Source organism: Notechis scutatus, chromosome 5, assembly GCF_049901735.1.
Source record: "Notechis scutatus isolate UNSWTSFEM ecotype Mainland chromosome 5, rNotScu1.2, whole genome shotgun sequence".
In the NCBI taxonomy this organism is placed as follows: domain Eukaryota; kingdom Metazoa; phylum Chordata; class Lepidosauria; order Squamata; family Elapidae; genus Notechis; species Notechis scutatus.
Genome location: NC_142013.1, coordinates 4,628,582 through 4,651,483, shown reverse-complemented (window position 1 = coordinate 4,651,483; position 22,902 = coordinate 4,628,582). Strand labels below are relative to the sequence as shown.

General features: G+C 40.5%; 1 protein-coding gene across 1 annotated transcript in view; it reads left to right on the top strand.

The window, feature by feature from the left end:
* PAK1 (p21 (RAC1) activated kinase 1) overlaps positions 1-22,902 on the top strand; it is a 62,797-nt gene that overhangs the window by 9,970 nt on the left and 29,925 nt on the right. Inside the window, exons 2-4 of the mRNA XM_087966015.1 lie at positions 12,169-12,379; positions 19,526-19,626; positions 22,273-22,420. Of these exons, the coding sequence (XP_087822141.1) occupies positions 12,190-12,379; positions 19,526-19,626; positions 22,273-22,420 (439 nt within the window). The 5' untranslated portion in view covers positions 12,169-12,189. The remainder of the gene's footprint in view (positions 1-12,168; positions 12,380-19,525; positions 19,627-22,272; positions 22,421-22,902) is intronic.

The following is a 22,902-nucleotide window of genomic DNA, read 5'->3' as shown; positions in this document are numbered from 1 at the left end:
TCCTGAGCTGTGTGGGTGGCACTGGATGGGTTCAAGCAGAAGGGAGACAACCCTTCTTTCATTTCCCTTCCTATGTCGAGAAGCGGGGTGGGCTGGATGGCCTCTAGGGACCATGGATGCTATGAAAATGGTCTCTTTTGTAAGGATCCCAGCAGCCGGCAAATGTCTTGAAAATGTATTTAGACATGGGCTGGTGGCTTGACTGATGAGCTGTAACCTCATTATTTTTGCCTTCTGCACATTATTTCTATTACAGCACTGAGAAAATGATATTTATGGGAATGTTATAAAAATCTAGAGAGGCAATTCTTTTTATTAAGCCAACTGATTCTGTGTCTCTGTGTGGTTTGTGGATGTGTGTGAAAGGAAATGCTTTGGCATTTCAAGATCCCTTCATCAGATTTAGAAAAATAACTTAGTAAGGGCCACTTTTAGGTGTAGGAGTTAAGACACGAGATTACAAAACGAGATACGGAGAGTTCTAGTCCAGCCTTAGGCAGGAAAGCCAGCTGGGTGACTTTGGGCCAATCACCAGGAGACTGTGAGTTCTAGTCCTGCTTGAGTCAGGAAAGACAGATGTGTTACACAACTGTGTTACTAATTCAACAACTGCAACAACCATGGCAAGATAGACAGACAGACATATTTTCAAAGTCTAATGAGCTGTTCACTCATTAGCTGTTGGCATAGAACTTCAACTCCGATGCTATTTTTAAAGTTCTGATTCAGGGCTACACGATATGCAGATGACTTAAATTGTGATTTCTTTTTATTTTATAATACCTGAATCATCTTCACGGATACTTGTCACCCAGGGACGCATCTGTGCAATTGTTCCGTTTTATTTTTTGCGGCTGTTACCGAGAGAGGAGCAAATAGCAAATATTGAATGCAGAACTAGGGTTGAGTGCGACTTTTAACCTACTCGTCTTACAACCCTTTGTTTAGTGACTGTTCCAAATTACGACGGCAAAAAGTGACTCATGGCCATTGTTCACACTTACGATGGTTGTAGCATCTCGGCAGTCACATGATCAAAATTCAGACACTGTGATCACCCAAAGGGGCGTGGCACAAAGGCAACACAGTCAGATAATCAGTGGGAGTCCCTTTATTAGCGCCAACTTTGCCCCCAATGTCCTGGGCTGGAGAAAAACTCTCCCAGGAACAGCCTTTGGCTGCAGAGAATCAAGTCCAAAACGTGGTCAACAAAAACTGTAACTCCAATCAAGGCAACATGAGGTAATTAGTCTGGCAGGGCAGGAGCAAGAATTCCAGACCTGCGTGAAGGCACGGCAGTAATTCAATATGGTTGGGAGGATGCCAGGAACGCAGATAACTAAAGTCAACATAAGATAAACTCATGTTTGTTCTCAGCAGCCTGCAACTCTTTTAAACTCTCATTCTTAGGTGTGGCTAATGAAGGGAATCAGGGCCCTTTCCTCCCCCGTAAGCCACGCAACCCACCTTGCTCCCTCCTCCATTCCTCCCTGCGTGCCCTTGGATGAAGAGGGGGTGGGCCTGGGTCTTCCTCTGAATTCTCTCTCCCTTGTTCTACCTCTCCCTTGTTCTACCTCTTCCCTGCTCTGCCCAGCCAGACTTTGCCCTTCCCCAGTTTCCTCCACAGCCAATGGAGCCACACTCCTGCTCCCTTTCAGCTGTTCGTCTTCCTCCTCTTTGGATTCAGACTCTGTCAGGGGCATCACAGAAGCTTGGCAACTGACTCATATTTATGATGGTCACAGCGTCCTTGGTCAAGTGATCCCCTTTTGCAACCTTCTGATAAGCAAAGTCAATGGGGAAGCCAGATTCACTTAACAACCGTGTTTCTAACTTAACAACTGCAATGATTTGTTTAACAACTGCGGCAAGGATGGTCATATAATGGGGTAAAATTCACTTAAGAAACATCTCACTTAGCAACCTGGGCCTCAATTGTGGTCGTAAGTGAGGGACCACCTGTGTCTTTGGGGGGAAGGGGTGTGTCGTAACATCGAACGGTTGCTAAGCGACGATCGTAAGTCGAGGCCTACCTGTATCCAATACAGGCAACCTTTCCTGTCATTATCAAGTGATTCTGCCTTTTTCTCATTGCTAATTTAACCGCGTTTTCAGCATGGACTCTGCCTTGGGGCATCATTGGAAGTGGTAAATCAACTGATCCTTAACGTAGAAAGCAGTTTTATGAGATCCCACGTGATCCCATGCAAGAAATGTTCCACAAAATTCACTTAAACAGTTGTCTGCCTTAGCAACAGAAATTTTGGGCTCCATTGTCATCAGTCAATCTGTACAATAACATCATAGCAAGTGTGATGTCATCGTAGCTTCTCCCAGACTCCCTGAAAAACCTTGGTTAGGAGTTGCAGGTATCCTGAATTTTAGCTGGGCCACATTGACCAAAATGTTCAGCCATTTCCCCAAGGGACAACCTGGCTACCTTCCCATAATCCAATTAACCTAGTTATCGAAAGGAGCTATTTCTGCATTCACACAATGCATGCAGTCATAAACTAAACTGGCAGGTTTATTTATTGATTATGAGAAGGTTATTTATTCATTCATATTTATTATGAGAGGGATCTTGGCGTCTTAGTAGACAGCCAGCTAAATGTGAGCCAGCAGTGTGCAGTGGCAGCCAAAAAGCCAATGCAATCCTAAATTGCATTAACAGAGGGAGGTTTTCTAAGATTAATCAAGATTACGGGAGGTACTAATACCACTCTATAAAGCCTTAGTAAGATGACACTTAGAATACCACATCCAGTTTTGGTCACCACACTATAAAAAAGATGTTGAGGCTCTAGAAAAAGTACAGAGAAGAGCAACCAGGATGATTAGGGGACTGGAGGCTAAAATATACGATGAATGGTTGCAGGAACTGGACACAGCTAGTCTTGTGAAGAGAAGGACCAGGGGAAACAGGGTAGCAGTCTTCCAATATTTGAGGGGCTGCCCCAGAGAAGAGGGGGTCAAGCTATTTTTCAAGGTACCCAAAGGCCAGACTAGGAATAATGGATAGAAACTGATCAAGGAGAGACTCAACCTAGAAATAAGAATAAATTTTTTGACAGTGACAGCAATCACCCAGCTTGCCTTCAGAAGTTGTGGGAGCATCACCACTGGAAGCTTTCAAGAAAAGACCAGCCTGTCATTTATCAGAAATGGTGTAGGGTCTCCTGCTTGGGCAGGGGGAGGGTTGGACTAGATGACCTCCAGGGCCCCTTCCAACTCTGTTAATCTAATGTATTTATCTCATTTATTTATTGATTGAAAAGATTTATACAGCCGCTCAACTTTCCCTCATTTGCCTTTGCACCACCTGGCTAAACCACCAGAACAGGGTTGGGCTAACCAGGTTTAAAACTTAGTTTAGCTTGCAATCCCCTGTTCTTAACAGAATCGGTGAAGTTGGTTGTGCGAACAAAACTCTCAGGTGAAAAAAAATGAATCTTTTTTTAAAAGTGCCTATAAAAAGTCGTTCTTTGCCTCTATTTGGAGAATTTTCGACTTGATTAAAATCTTTCTTTTCCTGGACCTCGAGGGTTACAGAGATGTGATTCCAAGACTTGGAAGCAAACTAAAACGTTCAGGAGATTTCTCTGGTCTAGTTTCCATATGGGACAGTTTTATTTTTATTTTTTTTAATGAGCCCGTGTGGTTTCGCTCAACCTTTAGTGCAGCTGTAATATTAGAAGTCTTGGCTGAGGATGGCACATTTATTTATATGGTGACTTGATAGCTCTTAAAAATAGCCCCGAATAAAATGCGGTGGTGTTCTTGGGACGGCCAATTTTCTGATTGAAAGCCTCTCATTCACCCAAAGAAAATGTCTTACTCTAAAGCAAGAAAATGAATTTTGAAAGAGGAGGCCTCGAGCAATGAAAAAAGTCTGTACATGGATTAAAAAAGGATCTGCGGTGCCTGATTATTACTATTACTATTATTATTATTATTATTATTATTTGCTCCAAGATATTGGTCGGAGAAGCTTCTGCAATATTTATTGCAGGAGATTTCTTTGAGGTCAGCAGCTGACATTAAAGTGGAAGTCAATATTTTTCCCTGGGGAACCTCCTTGGAATTGAAGTCGGTCTAAAGTTATTTTGATGGCCACCCCAAAGCAAAGATTTATCAGTCAAGGTATTATTGGAAACATCCCCCTTAATTGCCAAAATAAAAATAAAATAACTTAAGAATAAAAATCCATGGTGGCAGTTTAAGGAATTGCCTAGTCAGCTTAAAGCCAATGGAGAAAGCCTGCGTGGGAAATCCTCAGCTTACGACTATCATGGAGCCCAAAATTTCCATTACTAAGCGAGACGGTTGTGAAGTGAGTTTCTGCTTTTCATTTTGCCACGGTTGTTAAGTGGATCGTTGCGGTTGTTAAGTTAGTGACATGGTTGTTACGTGAATCTGGTTTCCCCGTTGACTTTGCTTATCAGAAGGTGACAAAAAGAGGATCACAAGATCCCCGGGACACTGCGACCATCGTAAATACGAGTCAGTTGCCAAGTGTCTGAATTTTGATCACGTTACCAAGGGGATGCCGCAACTGTCGTAAGTGTGAAAAACTTTAGTGAATGGTCACTGTTGTATTGTTGTAAGAATACTCTACCTGACTCTGTGGTTTCTTCCCCAAACCCCAAAAACTTTAACCTTAGGCTGTCTATTATTGACCTCACCCCTTTCCTAAGAGGCCTAGGGGACGTGCATAAGCGCACCATCGTGCCTATCATCCCTGTCCTATTGTTTCTTTTTATTTTTCTTATATGTATCCATGTATTCATAACTATGTTTATACTTATACCTATTATCTTGTAAGCGATTGACAAATCAAATAAATAAATAAATAAGTTGAGGACTGCTTGTATCTGCAATCTCGCCATAGTAATCATATCTTATAATTTATGATGGATTTATTCTATGATTATAATCATGATTTATCACTTGTTGCTTGTATGTATACTGATAGATTATGCACCAGAGACAAATTCCTTGTGTGTCCAATCATATTTGGCCAATAAAGAATATTCTATACTATTTCTATTTCTATTATTTCTATTTCTACCCTACCGTACTCTATTCTATTCTATTCTATTCTATTCTATTCTATTCTATTCTATTCTATTCCCATTTCATTCCATTCTATTCTATTCTATTCTATTCTATTTATTCCATTCCATTCCACTTTTATTCTATTCCATTCCATTCCATATATTCTATTCTATTTCTATTCTACTCTATTCCATATTCTATGTTCTTTTCTTTTCTATTCTATTATTTTCTACTCTATTCTATATTCTATATTCTATTTATTTTCTGTTTTATTTTCTATTTTTATCTTTCTATTCTCTATTTTTGTTCTATTCTATATTATTTTCTACTCTATTCTATATTCTATCTATTTTCTATTCTATTCTATATTTTCTATTCTTTTCTATTTTCTATGTTCTATTCTCTTATCTATTTTCTATTCTATTTACTATCTATGTTCTATTCTATTCTATTATTTTCTACTCTATGACTATCATTAAGTGTTGTACGTTATGATTCTTGATTCTTAACAACGCATCTTTTATGTATACTGAGAGTATTTACACCAAGACAAATTCCTTGTGTGACCAGTCACACTTGGTCAATAAAGCTATTCTATTCTATTCTATTCTATTCTATTCTATTCTATTCTATTCTATTCTATTCTATTCTATTCTATTCTATTCTATTCCATTCCATTCCATTCCATTCCATTCTATTTTCTATTCTATTTTCTATTCTATTCTCTCTTTTCTATTTTCTATCTATGTTCTATTCTGTTCTATTATTTTCTATTCTATATTCTATTCTATTTTCTATATTCTATTCTCTATTTTCTATTCTTTTCTATCTATGTTCTACCCTATCCTATCCTATCCAATTCCCATCCCATCCCATTCCATTTTGAAATAATCTCCCATGGTTTTTTTTTTAAAAAGAGTTTGCTCAAATGAAGTTAATTTTCTGTCATAAAAATAATGGATCAGGAATTCCAGAATTTCATTAAAAAAAAAAAACCTAACAAATTCCACAGTCTGAAAACTTTGAATAGTGTTATTCTAGCAGAGTTCTTTCAACGCTACCACGATTGTTTCATTGGGTGTATTTTGGATTGTTTAATTGGGTGTATTTTGCATCAGCAATGACTTTGCAAACCCCTCACGGCCCTCATTTTAAGGCCCGGAGATTAGAAGTTGCTGGTAGTGGCTGACACTCAACTACTTCTCCCTCTGGAGTTTGGCTGCCATTGTCCAAAGGCCCTCAAGCATATCTCTGTGGTGGGAGAGACTAGAAACTTGCTTTTCTGCTTAAATGGGCCGGTTTTTGGAGGTGGGATGGAGGAAAATAAAGAGGGGTGAGGGTTGAATTTTTTCTTCTTTTTTCCTTTTGCTGAGTCTAGCATTCTTTGTGTGCGAGAAACAGTTCATTTGATGACCATTCAAAGTTACAATATCACTGGGGGGGAAAAAAGACTTATGACCACGTTTCACATTTACGACCCATGGTTACATGATCAAAATTCAGACGCATGGCAACTAATTCATATTTATGACGGTTGCAGAATCCCGTGTGTGTGTGTGTGTCACCTGATCCCCTTTTGCGACCTTCTGACGAATCAAAACGGGGAAGCCAGATTTGCTTAACGACCATGTTACTCACTTAACAACCGCAGTGATTCGCTGAACAACCCTGGCAAGAAAAAGTCGTAAGGGAATGTCTCACGTAGCAACAGAAATTTGGGACTCGGTGTCGGTCGTAAGTCGAGGCCTACCTATAGTGCAGCGGCTTGCTGATCACCGAAGTGTTTTTTTTAACAAGACAGCCATTGGTCTGGAACAGCGCTTGGTCCTGCTTGAGCAGGGGGGGGGTTGGCCTAGATGACCTCCGAGGTCCCACCCACCTCTTGTTATTTCTGTTCTTTAAAGTTTCTTGACTCCTTTCTTCACAAGCGTCCTGGTTCTTTTCCCTCCCTTGAAATTTATACCGACTAATCCTACAAAAGGCCTGCTTGCCAAAGCCGCCATGAATTATAAATGCTCGCTTTTTACGAGGTCTTCTGGGGGAAATGCAGATAATTGGAAAGCTCGGGGCCTTCGTGCTGGCTCAGGCGTTTTCTTCCCTACCTCTCTTCGGCTTCATCAAAGCCCGTCTGCTTTCATGAGATTTCCCTCACCCCCCACCCCTTAAGGAAAAAGGGAATTCGGGTGAATTATATATGTGGAACGTGGAGCATTTCTGCCCTGCTTGTTTGTTCCTTTTAGTGTCGTGGACGTTGGAGTGAATGAAGCTGGAAAAAAAATCCCTGCGTTTTAGTTCCAGCCGTCTGCAGCCTCTCTGCTTTCCCTTATTTTACTCAACTCTGAGGGAAATGGGAAGGAATTTGCAGAGGAAAGAAAGGTAGAAGATGAAGGGAACCGCAGAAAGTATACAGGTGGTCCTTGACTTACAACCGTTCGTTGAGTGACGGTTCGTACTTACAACAGCACTGAAAAAAGGGACTTAGGACCGTTTTTCACACTTACAACCGTTGGGAAGGTGGGAAAGTAAGGTGGGAAGCCAGATTCGCATTAGAGAGACAAAGAGACAGACAGAAGAAAGGAGACTTAAGATAAAGGAGAGATGGATGGATGGATGGATGGATGGATGGATGGATGGATGGATGGATAGACAGACAGACAGACAGACAGACAGACAGACAGACAGACAGACAGACAGATGGATAGATGGATAGATGATAGATATAGATAGAAGATAGATGATAGATAGAAGATAGATAGATGATAGATAGATGATAGATAGAAGATGATAGATAGATATAGATAGAAGATAGATAGATGATAGATATAGATGATAGATAAATGATAGATAGAAGTAGATGATTGATAGATGACAGATAGATGAAAAATAGATAGATAGATAGGTAGATAGATATATAGATGATTAGTAGATAGTAAAAAAAAACCTCAGCACCATCAACTTTACTAATTAATTTGTTAAATTCTTATTTCTTGTTCAGGAACTCCAGTTGATCAACGATTATAGCATCCTATCTTCTGAATTAAAGTTGTGTGTTAACTGTAGGAAATGGAATGTTTTTTAAAAAATGCTTTGTAATCCACCTGTAAAATGGCAATGACTTAAAAAAAAAGATAGATAGCGTAATATCAGAGGGAACACAATAAAATCTGGGTGTCTGGATCAGGACACCTTTTTAAATGAACCCAGAAAACAGAGCACAATGCCTAAAGGGAAAGGAAAGGAAAAGAAAGAGAGAGGGAGGAGAGGAAGGAGGAAAGGAAAGGGAATGAATTAAAGGAAGGGAAGGGAAGGAGGGAGGGAGGGAGGGAAGGAAGGAAGGAGGAAAGGAAAGGAAAGGAATTAGTAAATTAAAGGAAGGAAGGAAAGGAAAAAGGAAAGGAAAGAGGAAGGGGAAGAAGGAAGGAAGGAGGAAAAGAAAGGGAGTGAGAAGGAATTGAAGGAAGGGGAAGGGAAGGAAAGAAGGAGGGAGGGGAAGAAGGAGGAAAGATAAGGGAGTGAGCAAATTGAAGGAAGGAAGGAAAGGAAAAAAGGAAAGGAAAGAGGAAGGAAGGGGAAGAAGGAAGGAGGAAAGGAAAGGGAGTGAGAGTAAATTGAAGGAAGGAAAGGAAAGAAAAGGAAAGGGAGTGAGAGTAAATTAAAGGAAGGAAGGGGAAGAGAAGGGAAGGAAGGAGGGAGGGAGGGGAGGGAGGAAGGAAGGAGGAAAGGAAAGGGAGTGAGAGTAAATTAAAGGAAGGAAGGAAAGGAAAAAAAGAACAGGAAAGAAAAGGAAAGGAAGTGAGAATAAAGGAAGAAAGGGAAGGGAAGGGAGACAAGAAACAGGATCTGCTTGTGAGCCCAGAAACATATAATATTTCAGTTAAGGAAATACAAGGAAATTGGCACGCTGTGCGCATTTCCTTAATTTAAAACTCTGTCCTGAGAAGGCATGGCTGCCATGTGAGCCCACAAACAGCAGAGTCTCTATTAGGGAGAAGGTACTAAACGCACATCCACTTTTCCAGCTTGGACAATCAAAGACAAACCGAGGCATGGAAACCGTTGGCAGGAAATGCAGCCGCACAAGAGCAGCCAGATATGAAACGGGGTTCTGGATCTTATTATTGGTTGGATCTCGACTCAAGAGAGGTTAAAAAAACCAGGGCAGGTAAACCGAGACAGCAATGTTTATCGGAAATCCTGCGGTTTCATCAGCCAGCCAACCATGCAAAATGTTGGCGTGGGTTCAAGGATGGCATTGCGCCAATGCCACCATTAATATTTGCATTCAGAGCTGGATTTAGACGTAGGGAGGCCCTAAGCCAGGATTAAACAACCTTAGCCACTTTAAGAATGACAGAGTTGGAAGGGACGAGCAGCAGACCTTCTACCATTTCGGACAAATGGTTCTTCAGTTTATTCTTTTTTTTTTAAATTTAAAATAAAGCCTTTATTGAAATTAAAATATTAAAATACAAAATATATTTCTATAAAAAGAAAAATGTGTTTATACAGTTCACCATCGTTCTCTGACAGTACAAAGAAATCTTGGCTATATTCATACATTACAAATATTCATCCATTTCAACAGGTTCTCATTAATCATAAACATAGACAACAACAAAAAATTGTTTAGCTTATTTTTAAACTATACCTTTCCTATTTTTACTGTCTATCGGTTGATATCAATTGTTCCAAGTTGCATAATACTTAGAGTCTTTCTTGTTATTCAGTTCTATGGTGAGTCTATCCATTTCTGCGCATTCAAAGATTTTCCGGATTATTAAACAATTTGACGATGTGGTAGACATTTTCCAAGCTGATGCTAGTGCAATTCTTGCTGCCATAATAATATGTATAGTCAAATATTTAATCTTTTTGGGGGTATTTACCCTGAATGATCCCCAGGAGAAACAATTCAGGCTTCAACGCTATTTGACAGTGGGTGATTTCATTTAGCCATTTTTGTATTTTGATCCAGTATTTTTTCATTTTTGGGCATAGCCACCAGACATGGAAAAAGGTACCTTGCGCTTGTTTGCATTTCCAACAGTTAGGGTGTTCAGTTTATTCTTAAAAACCTCCAGTGTTGGAGTACCCACAACTTCTGATAGCAAGTTGTTCTACTGATTAATTGTTCTTTTGATGCATGTCGACCCGCCTTTATGGTTGTTCAGCTACCTGCGATCACGTGCCTTTAATTTGGGAATTATTTTGCCAGAAAATGGGGATACTTTCTACAAAAAAAAAAAAAAACAGCCAATGCAGACAATGGATTCACTTTTCTTTTTCTTTTTATAAAATCCCTTAACTTGGGGTAGAGTTGGGGAGACTGAATAGAGCTGAGTATTTACTGGCCGGATGCCTTTCCTGTCACATATCTGGAGTTCGCAGCAAATACAGATAATCCTCGACTGACAACACTTCATTTAGTGATCGTTCAAAGTGACAACATCACTGCCAAAAGTGACTTATGCCCATCTTGCACACTTATAACTTATGCAGCATCCCCATGGTCACATGATTTGGACACTTAACAACTGACTCATTTTTATGATGGTTGCAGTGTCCCAGGGTTGTGAGATCCCATTTTTTCTACCTTTTGACGAGCAAAGTGAATGGGGAAACCAGATTCGCTTAACAACCGGGATACTAATTTAACAACTGCAGTGATTCCCTTACCAAAGGTGGCTAGAAAAGTCGTAAAATGGGGCAGAACTCACTTAACAACATACATTTTGCAACCAGTTATGGCCGTAAGTTGAGGACTACCTGTATTTTTTTCTTTGCGTCCTGAGAGAGAAAAATTTGCCGCTACTTAGGATCAAACTCTCAACCTCTAGAGCGGGAAACGAACATCTTTGCTTCTAATCCAACCCGCCGCTCAGAAACTGGATTCACATCAATGGTTGCAAAAAATATATATGTGAAATTGGGCACGATCATATGGTGACCTGCTTAATGACCAGCTCAACATACAGCTGTAATTCTGGGCTCAGTTATGGTCTTAAATCGAGGACTACATATCATTGTTTAAGGCAGGGAGGCCCAAACATGGCCAGTTTAAAACTTGTGGTCTTTCAACTTCCAGCAAGGCCGGCTGAGGAATTCTGGGAGTTGAAGTCCACAAGCCTTATGAATTGCCAAGTTGGGAGACCCCTGAAGTTGAAGTCGTCAGGGGAGAAAACAGGAGAACATGAGTTCAAGTCCTGCAACTGCCTGGGGGACATGCCTCATTTTACGACTTTTCTTGCCACCGTTGTTAAGTGAATCTTCCCTGCTGACTTTTTTGTTTATCAAAAGGGGATCGTGTGACTTCGGGATAGTGCAACCGTTGTAAGTTTTGAGTCAGTTGCCAAGCGCTCGAAGTTAAATTAGAAATACCTGTTAGTCACATTCAACTATTTAAAAACCCTGTTGTTGTGGCCTGACAGCAGAGCTGGCATTGGACTCGGACAGTGAGGAGGTTGGGGAGGAACATGGGTCAATCCTGGAGTCTGGGGAAGGCTCTGATGAGGGCTCTGAATCGGAGGCAGAGATGGGGCCAGGGCCGTCCGACAGTTATCAGCTGCCTTCGGAGTCGAAGATCAGTGGGGCGGAAGAACAGCTGGAGCCTGTTCCCAGCGTGCGCATGCACAGAGCTGCCAGGAGAAGGGAACAGTTAAGGAACAAGGGTCGACTCAGGAGTAAAGCCACAGGTGGACGGTGAATGGCCCCTCCAATAGGGAATAAATAGGAGTGAAAGGGGAGTGGTGTTTGCAGGAGACAATTAGTTCGTTTAATTAGTGTGAAGATTTGTTCCTGACTTCTTGCCAAGTAATTGCTGCTACAGCGTGGCATTTGGAGGATATCAGCCTAGCAACTCTCCAAGCCTGATAAAGGTCTGTAGTTGTGCAATCTCTTGAAAGACTGTTGGCTGGGACTTTGCTGGAGAGGAATTCACTGTAAACAAAATAAAAGGGGTTTTATCTGCATGAGGAGTCGGCTTCGTGCTCTTGTTGGGAGTGTGGGAAAGGCCCATTCGCCCCCATTTTCTTCCAAGCTTCTCAGCCAGTTGGAAGCATGACGTTTGCCTGGCTCGGTCCTCATTTTACATCCTTTCTATCTCGGTCCCAGGTGTAGCTGCTACTGCTGAAGATGTCCAACAGTGGGCCCAACCCAGAAGACAAGCCGCCAGCCCCTCCCATGAGAAATACAAGCACCATGATCTGCTCCAGCAGCAAAGATATAGGGACTCTCAACCACGGCTCGAAACCCCTGCCTCCTAACCCCGAAGAAAAGAAAAGGAGAGACCGTTTCTATCGCTCCATCCTGCCAGGAGACAAAGGTATCATGATTTCTGTCATTCTTTCCTTTTTTTTTTTTTTACAGAGAAAGCCATTTTGTTTCTGTTTTGAGTTAAATCGGTGTTTCTCAATTCTCTGCCCCTTTAAGACTTGTGGACTTCAACTCCCAGAATCCCCCAGCCAGCATGGCTGGCTGGGGAATTCTGGGAGTTGAAGTCCACAGGTCTTAAAGGGGCAGAGAATTGAGAAACAGCGGGTTACGCTTTTTAAGGATGAGCTTTGATAGAGGTTCTAAATGATGGTACCACTTTGAAGGCTGAAATTGTACGGACTTTCCACCCTCCATTGGCAAAAATAATCATTATTTGATGGTAGATAGTTCCACTGGGACTTTGAAAATTCCAATCAGTCAAATCTTGATGGAGGTTATTATCTCATTATGTTATTCAGGGTTGGTGCCTTTAAGCTTTCTCTCCACCTATTAATTAATTAATTTTAACAATTCTTGCTTCTTTTAAATGTTACCTATTGTTTTAATACTTTTTTAATATTTTTGTACACCATCCAGAGTCCCTCTGTGAGGGAGATGGACGCTTCTTAAATATGATAAATAAATAATATGATGATAGACCAACAGAGGAAGGATAGAATGCAAACAGTAATTTTAAAAGATAAAAGAAATACATGGTTAAAAATCATACATACATACTTACAATAAAATGATAGAGAGAGAGAGAGAGTGATAGAGAGAGATAATAGATAGATATAGAGATAAAAGATAGAGATGGTATATAGACAGACAAACAGAGATAAATGATAGAGATAGGTAGATAGATAGATGGACAGACAGACAAATCCATAGACAAATCTAAAAAACACAAAAACTGGATAGGTAAACACATACACACACACACACACACACACACAGAGAGAGAGAGTATATAAAGAAAAAAATGTAAATATCTATATCCGACTAACTAAATCCACCATAATAAGGAAAAAAATAAACAAATCACTGATTGAACGGCTGAAAAGATATTTGGTAGGCTAAGTTGGATGAATGGATTGTACTGGCAGAAGCAGGATCCTGAATTCCTATTTAGGATGATTTAAGCTACAGTGTTAGTTTTCTACATGCAGGGTTCCTCCCACCTTTTAAAAAATAAAAATAAAGAAACAGTAAGGATATAGATTGGTTTAGATTTAGAAGAAAGAGGAAACCAACTCAGACCAGTCAGAATTTTTTTTTTTTTAAAAAAAGGGTGGTTTTTTAAAATCTATTTTGTCCTCTGGGTAGTTGTAGTTTTTCTTTTAATACCATCCTCGGTTCTCGGTATGCACCGAGGCAGAATTCTCTTCCTCTTTTTTTGCCATTCATCTGCAGCACCAGAATTACTTCTGTTTTTGATTGTGCAACCTGAAAAAGGAACTAACTTATTGCATTAGATTCCTCAGGAATCGGTGGGGGTTTAATTGTTTTTGTTTTCGGCTGGTGCTGCGAAATGCTTTACCAATTGGATGGCTGCCTGCAGCAATGCCCCTTTTAAGGCAGGTCTGTCCGCCTGACTTCCTCTCATGAGATGGGGTGTGCACCTCATTATTTTCAGCAATTTATTATGTGTTTTGCATACCAATAAAGGCAACTGCAAACATTAAGACAGTTAGTAGTGGCAGGAGACTGTTATCTGATTCTGTGTCTCAGTGTTGCCATTTAGTGGTTCTCTGAATCTTTGCAACCCAGATCATTTAACATTAATGCAAGTAGTTCTTGACTTACAGCAATTTGTTTAGTGACCATTCAAAGTTCCAGCAACATTGAGGAAAAAAATCACTGTTTTTCACACTTAGGACCATGTAGCTGTTGTGGCCCGCCAGACTCGGACAGTGAGGAGGTTGGGGAGGAACATGGGCCAGTCCTGGAGTCTGGGGAAGGCTCTGACGAGTGCGCTGTGTCGAAGGCAGAGATGGGGCCAGGGCCGTCTGACAGTTATCAGCTGCCTTCGGAGTCGGAGATCAGTGGGGAAGAAGAGCAGCTGGAGCCTGTTCCCGATGTGTGCATGCGCAGAGCTGCTAGGAGAAGGGAACAGTTAAGGAACAAGAGTCGACTCGGGAGTGAGGGCACAGGTGGACAGTGAATGGCCCCTCCCATAGGGAATAAAGAGGAGAGAAAGGGGAGTGGGGTTTGCAGGAGATAATTAGTTCAGTTCATTAGGGTGAAGATCTGTTCCTGACTTCTTGCCAAGTAATTGCTGCTATACCGTGGCATTTGGAAGATATCAGCCTGGCAACTCTCACAGCCTGATAAAGGTCTGTAGTTGTGCAATCTCTTGAAAGACTGTTGGCCGGGACTTTGCTGGAGAGGAATTCCCTTTAACCCAAATAAAAGGGGTTTCATCGGGATGTGGAGTCAGCTTCGTGATCTTGGAGAGCGTAGGTCAAAACAGTAGCATCTCCATGGTCACTCACATGATCAAAATTCAGACGGTGGGCAACTGGCTCATACTTATGACGGTTGCCGTGTCCAAGGGTCATATGATCCTCTTTTGTGACCTTCTGACAAGCAAAGTCAATCAGAAAACTAGCTTTGCTTAACAGCTGTGTTAGTCACTTAACAATTGATTCACAACAGCTGTAGCTAGGAAGTTTGTAAGATGGGGCAAAACTCACTTAACAACTGTCTCGCTCAGCAACATACATTTTGGGTTCAATTATACTCATAAGTCAAAAGACTTCCTATATACAGGTAATCCTTGAAATATATCTGGACACTTAAGAACCCTTTGAAATCGCGACTGAGTCGAAAAAAGCCATGAATAGCTTTGAAAAACTTTGTGGACCAGAATGTTGGGTTCCAAACCTGAGTTTAACAAGTTACACCACGTTTCAGAAAAATTTAATCCGTTTTATATTAGGATTTGCTTAAATCCTATTTCCCCTCGTAAACCCAACATATTCCCAGTGCAGTACAGGTAGTCCTCTACTTATGAACACAACTGACCTTGAAATTTCTGTTGCTAAGTGAAACATCTTCTGCTAAGTGAAATTTGCCTCCTTTTACCACCTTCTTTGCCACAGTTATTAAGTGAATAATTGCAGGTGTTAAGTTAGTCACGCCGTTGTTAAGTGAATCTGGCTTCCCTGTTGACTTTGCTTATCGGAAAAAGGGGATCGCCGAAAATAAGACCCTGTCTTATATTTTTTTGGCCACCAAAAAAGGCACCAGGTCTTATTTTCGGGGGATGTCCTCCATTGACTAACCTCACTTGCGTGCGTTGCCTACCAGCCTCATTTTCACTGTCAGACCTTCAGGAACTTCTTCTGCGACTGGCAAGGCTTTCCTGAAGGCCTCTGCAGCCAATAACAGACCTCTGGATCGATCCAGAGCTTTGTTATCAGCTCCAGGGCCCTTCAGGAAAGCCTTGACAGCCTTGCTGGCTGCAGAAGAAATGGGCCGGTGAGGCAGGTGTCGGGGGGTGCGAGGCCTGGCTACAACTGTCCAAAGGGAAGTAGTAGGGCAGCTCCACCACCTCCCATCTCCTCCCTAGCTTAATTTTTACCCGTCCACTCTGGAGTGGGCGGGATCTTAATTAGGGTTTATTTTGGGGTAGGGCTTATATTGGGCACACGTGTAAAAAAAATCAAGCTAGGACTTACTTTCAGGGTAGGTCGTATTTTCAGGGAAACAGGGTAGGTGTGTAAAGACACATATACTCACACAAAACCCCAAACACATTGCATGATCATCATTGATTAATTAACCTTCCAAAAAGGTTAATTAACCCTAATCCTAAACCCCCATTCCCACCCTAGCTTAATTTTTACCTGTGTACTCTGGAGTGGGCGGGATCTTAATTAGGGCTTATTTTGGATATACGTGTAAAAATTAAGCTAGGATTTACTTTCAGGGTAGGTCGTATTTTCAGGGAAACAGGTTAAATTAACTCTTTTAAGCAAATTGAACGCATAAAAGATAAAAGGCAATCGTGGTTGTACCAGACCTTCAGAATTCAGTGAGATAATAACAGTTTTAGCATAAAATTGAAAGTATATTCTGTCTTGAGATATATATTTTTTCAAAAAAACCCTGAGCAAAATTTATGTCTTAAATTGGAGGAACTTCTCTGCTGGCTAGTAGCATCACATTTCCTTCGTATCGGTTTCAGTTTTTAGATCCCTAAAAAACATAATTTTTTAAAAGAGCTAAAAGTATTGTGAAACTGTCACAGTTTTGACACATGTCAGTCATCTTTCCCCTGAGTTCACACAGGTTCTCCTACTAGTACTGAAATTTCAGCAATCTTTCCTGACTTCAGAAATCTTTTTGAAGGATGGGTAGTCCTTGAATTACAACTGTGTTACTGAGTTAACCATTGCAGTGATTCACGTAACAACGGTGGCAAAAAGGGTTGTAAAATGGGCCGAAACTGACTTAACAAATGTTTCAGTTAGGAACGAAAACTTTGAGCTAACATTGTGGTCGTAAGTCAAGGATTATTAGCTGTATTTGCCATAAGCCCATCCACAGATAAGCTGAGTCTCGAAATTTTTAAGCAAAATACCCTGAAAAATGGATAATCTGTGGATTACTTAGGGGTAATCCAATTGTAAAAATTAAGCCATATGAAAATTTCAAAGGTCTGCTTATCTGCGGATGGGCTTATCTATGAATGTATACGGTAATATCTTTAGTTCAGCAGGCCATGAAATCATTAATTCTTTTAAACTTGCAAAGGTTGCTTTGGACAGCATGAAGAGGGTTGAGAACCATTAATATTCTAATATGTCCAGGCTCAGCCCTTGTTCAAAGTTAACCCCGTTGCTTGCTTTTTCACTTTTTTTAAAAAATAAGCTTCCTTAAACCAGGAATTTAAATGTCTGCTTACTTAAGAGATTTGCAAGCCAATTAATTGAATTCTTCATCCTGGCTTTTTAAACGGCTTACTATAAAAGGCAGAAAATACCTTCTAGGGGAGATTTTCTTTAAATTGGTGGCCTGTTAATGATGCAAATTACAAAAGTTCCTGCTAGCATGGCTAAATTTAAGTGAAACTTTAGCCGGGTTTTTCTCAGTCTTGGTAAGTTTTAAGGTGTATATATGTGTGTGGACTTCAACTCCCAGAATTTCCCAGCCAGCATGACACTAAAGGTTTCAAAATGGGGCAAACTCATTTAACAACCGTCTTGCTTAGCCACAGACATTTGGCTTGCTAATCTGGTAGGAATCAACCCAAGGAGTTTTAGTAGATCCTGGAATTTTCTGCCACTCCCAAATCCACCAATCAGAGATCAAGGAGGGACTTTGAGTGAATAAAAGCAAATTTTGTGTTTCCTTCGTGGAATTTGCACAGAGAAAAAAAACCTAACGGGAGATGGGAGCTCAGTTAAAAAGTCCTGGTAAGTTCTCTAAAAACAATTTATAAAAAGAAGTGGCTTGCTTAGATTCTCACAACATGCTGAATTGAATTAGTTAAAGACCTAATATCTACAGTAGCCTAGCATGCTAAATGGGGTTTGTTTGTCCCTGGCTTAGCATTTTTCACTGGTCTGTGGTTAGTTTCTGATTCAGTATCTTGCTTAATTAAATGAGCAACTTAAGCCAAAATGCTGGTTGTTTTGTTGCTGGGGGTGTGTTGTGTGAACCCATCTCTAATGTGGACTGTAAACCACCATTGATGGCTTAATGGGTTCTACATTCTCAATGGGTGTTTGTTTAGCCATCTATGGCTAAGGAAATTGTGGCTTGGTATTTAATTTGAAACTGACCATAATGTGGCTGGTTTGGTGGTGGTTTATTAAGTACACAGGTAGTCCTTGACTTATGACCAATGAATTATGACCTATGATTTGAGACAATTGAGCCCAGAATGTATGTTGCTAAGTCATAAATTTGTTAGGTGAGTTTTGCTCCATTTTACATCTTTTCTTGCCACAGTTGTTGAGTGAATCACTGCAGTTGTTAAGTTACTGACACGGTCATTAAGTGCATCTGGCTTCCCTATTGACTTTGCTTGCCAGAAGTTCGCAAAAGGGTGCAACCGTCGTAAATGTGAGTCAGTTGTCAAGTATCTGAATATAAATCACATGATTGTGAGGATGCTGCAATGGTCATAAGTGTGAAAAACGGTCCTAAGTCACTTTTTTCAGTGCCGTTGTAACAGTCACTAAATGAACTGTTACAAGTCAAGGACTACCTGTAGTGAAAGTTACTAAGAGGGGCATCTGTGCCCAATTTTATGGTCTTTTTAGCAGCAGTTAAGTGAATGTAGCAGATCCATGAAGCAAATACTTTGTTGGCTATTGGGGTGGGTTATTTTTCTGGAAACTGGAAGTAAACTCCAGTTTCTGGCAAAATGTACATTGCTGGCCATCAGGTGGCAAAGAAATACAATAATTATAAAAAATTCAAAACGGTTCGTCCATTTTAATAATTTAAACAATACAGTCAAAAAGCAAACAGATGCAAGCATTTCGTATTGACTCATCAGTACCTACATTACAATAACACGGTTAAAATCAGCCTCAAATATAAGATCTAGCAAGAGCATTAATTAAGCCTATCTAAGATCTAGCAAAAGCATTAATTACTTAAGCCTATACAAAATCTAGCAAGAGTATTAATTAATTAAGCCTATATAAGATCTAGCAGGAGTATTAGTTAATTAAGCCTATCTAAGATCTAGCAAAAGCATTAATTACTTAAGCCTATATAAGATCTAGCAAAAGCATTAATTACTTAAGCCTATATAAGATCTAGCAAGAGCATTAATTACTTAAACCTATACAAAATCTAGCAAGAGCATTAATTACTTAAGCCTTTGTAAGATCTAGCAAGAGCATTAATTAATTAAGCCTTTATAAGATCTAACAAGAGCATTAATTAATTAAGCCTATATAAGATCTAACAAGAGCATTAAGACTTTATAAGATCTAGCATTAATTAATTAAGCCTATATAAGATCTAGCAAGAGCATTAAATATTTAAGCCTATAGGTTTAATTAATTAATGCTCTTGCTAGATCTCACATTTGAGGCTGATTTTAACCGTGTTCTTGTAAGGTAGGTACTGATGAGTCAATAGGAAATGCTTGCATCTACATATCTGTCTGTCTTTTGACTGAATTATAAAAGTAATAATTCTCCTGATTAATTTTATTTTGCTTAATTTGGTTTCTTTTTTTCCACAACAGCCAACAAGAAAAAGGAGAAAGAACGGCCAGAGATCTCCCTCCCGTCAGATTTTGAACACACGATCCACGTTGGATTTGACGCAGTGACAGGCGAATTTACAGTAAGGATGGTGTCAGCTCATAAAACATATTGTTTTATAGTTGTCAACAGAAAGAAGGTGGGGGGAGTTTCAAAGAGCAGGCAGCAGTGTGGAATCGAAAGTACATTCCATTCATATTTTCTTCAAAGACTGATTAGATGACTGAATCTGTGCCCCCCAAAAAATCTAATTGGAGAGCATGATTGAGGGCATGATTGATGATTGATTGTTATGGACGTGTTTTTTTTTCATTGGATGATACACCCAGAGGGGTGGGGTGGGGAAAATAGGATCAAGGGTGACAGTGAATTATGTATCTCAGAGTCAGCTAGGCCCAGGCAAATGCCGGCATGTTAACTTCTAATACAAGAAAAGAAGTTTTGGGAGTGTGGCTTGAGGCTCATGATTTAATTGGAGTAACTGCCGGAATTCTGACAGATGGCAGGCTTTACTTCTAGTGTAGTCCATGATGCTGTTGGTTGTGGAATAACCTTGTGGTACAAATCACAACAGCTGTGTAAACTCCGTGGGTCCTACGACATCATTTCTTCCTTGGCTGATTGTCTTCACCAGTTAAAAGAAAAATTCACTGAAGTTTTCTTTTTTCTTTTTACAATTTTCAATGATCATATACATGTAGTCCTCAACTTATAACCATTCATTTAGGAAATGTTCAAAGCTACTGTGTGGGCCCAGGGCGTGGCACAAAGGCAACACAGCCAGATAATAAGTAGGAATCCCTTTATTAGCTCCAAACTTTGCCCCCAATTTCCTGGTTACCTCCTGGGCTGGAGAAAAACTCTTCCAAGAACAGCCTTTGGCTGCAGAGAATAGAATAGAAATAGATAGAAAAAGAAATAGAATAGAAAATAGATAGAGAATAGAATATATATAGAAAAGAAAGAATAGAATAGAATAGCATTGGGAATAAGAACAGAATAGAATATAGAATAGAATATAGAATAGAATTAGAATGGCATGGAATGGAATGGAATTAGAATAGAATAGAATAGAATAGAATAGAATAGAATAGAAGAAGAAATAGAATAGAATAGAATTAGAATAGAATTAGAATAGAATTAGAATAGAATTAGAATGGAATGGAATAGAATATAGAATAGAATATAGAATGGAATAGAATAAGAAAGGAATAGAATACAGAATACAGAATGGAACAGAACAGAACAACAGAACAGAACAGAATAGAATAGAATAGAATAGAATATAATTCTTTATTGGCCAAGTGTGATTGAACACCCAAGGAATTTGTCTTTGGTGCATAACCTCTCAGTGAACATAAGAAAAATTAAAATACATTCATCAAGAATCATAAGATACAACATTAGTGATACTCCTAGGTTACTATAAGCCCATGATAGCGAACCTATGGCACGCATGCTGGAAGTGGCACGCAGAGCCATTTCTGCCGGCACGCAAGAGGTCACTCCAGAAGAGCCGCACTGTGCATGAATGCGCTCCCCCCACCAGCCAGCTAATTGTTGGGTATCTGCTGTGGATGTGCGGGGGAGATGCGCATATATGCGCAGAGGTGCGTGGCGTGCCGGGAGAGACATGCACATGCACAGAGGCGTGCAGGGTGTTGCATAGGCATGCGCAGGGGGGGTCACGTGTGCATTCCATCATGAGTGCATGCACGTGCATGTACTTTCGGCATGTGACATGGAAAAGGTTAGCCGTCACTGCTATAAGCAATCAAATACATAGGTTACTAATACGCAATCAAAGCATACTAGGAAAACAAATTAAACAATATAAATTGTAAAGATACGAGCAACACGGTTAGAGTCATAAGTGGGAAGAGATAGGTAACAGGAAGGATGAGAAGAATAGTAGTAACACAGACTTACTAAGTAATTTTGACAGTGTTGTGGGAGTTAGTTTAGCAGAGTGATGGCCTTCGGGTGCGGGGGGCGGGGGAACTTGTCATGCCCCTGTTGGAATCTGATTTGGAGGGGGGAGTCGAACAGCTGACAGGGAGTGTGGCTCCAGTGGCTGGGGAGGAAACTAGGGAAGGGCACAGTCCGGCTGGGCATTCAGAGGAAAACCCAGGCCCACCCCCTCTTCATCTTAGGGCACGCAGGGAGAAGGGAGAAACGTGGCTTATGGGGGAGAAAAAGGCCCTGATTCCCTTCATTAGCTGCAGCCTGGAAAACAGGATAAAGAGAGTGTTTGCGCAAAGAACCTTGCTGGAAGCAAAGCTGCATTATCTTTGTTTGTCAAGTCCCATCTGGGTTTTGGCATCCTCCCAACTGTACGTGTTTCATTATCTTTTGAAGTCTGCAATTTTCTATCCTGCCTTGTCTCGTTAATTGCTGCAGCTTGTGGTTTGTGTTGGTTTTTATTTATAATTTGTATGTACTTTGGGTTCGGACTAAATTCTTTCCCTTTAAAAACTGTTCTTGGGAGGGTTTTTTCTCCAGCCGATGATAACTGGACATTGGAGGCCAAGTTGGAGGAATTAAAGGGACTTTACCTACTTTTGTGACTTTGTTGCTTTTGTGCCACGCCCCTTTGGGTCATCGCAAAACTGTCCTTGTGTCTAGTTGTTCTGGTGTGCAGTTAACCGGGTGGGTTCAAGCAGCACGTTAAATGGGATAGCAGCAGAGGCAATGGTAATCGTTCTTTCTGAATAATTACTATTTCCAGGGCATGCCGGAACAATGGGCCCGCTTGCTCCAGACGTCCAACATCACTAAACTGGAGCAAAAGAAGAATCCTCAAGCCGTCCTAGACGTTCTCGAGTTCTACAACTCCAAAAAGACCTCAAACAGCCAGAAATACATGAGTTTCACAGGTAGGTAACCTTGTTTAGGTGGCATCAGGAAGGCTGTTCTTGTGGAAACGATTAGGTGGGCCTTGGTAGATAAGGTGGGCCTTGGTAGGCTTCACATGTTTTGAGAACTCCAGAGAAAGTTGTGTTGACCTTGGCCAATCAGCTAAAGAATAAATTTAGGTAGTCCTTGACTTACGACGGTTTGTTTCGTGACCGACCGAAATTAGAACGGCCCTGAAAAAAAGAGAGTTATGACCATTTTTTTCACACTTATGGAAGTGTGCTCCGTGCTCCCATGATCAAAATTTGGATGCTTGGCCACCGGCTCATATTTATGACGGTTTTGGTGTCCCCTTTTGCGACCTTCTGACAAGCAAAGTCAATGGGGAAGCCAGATTCACTTAATAACCATGTTATGAACTTAACAACTGCAAAATTCACTTAACAACTCTGGCGTGGAAGGTCGTAAAATGGGGAAAATCTCACTTAACAACTGTCTTGAT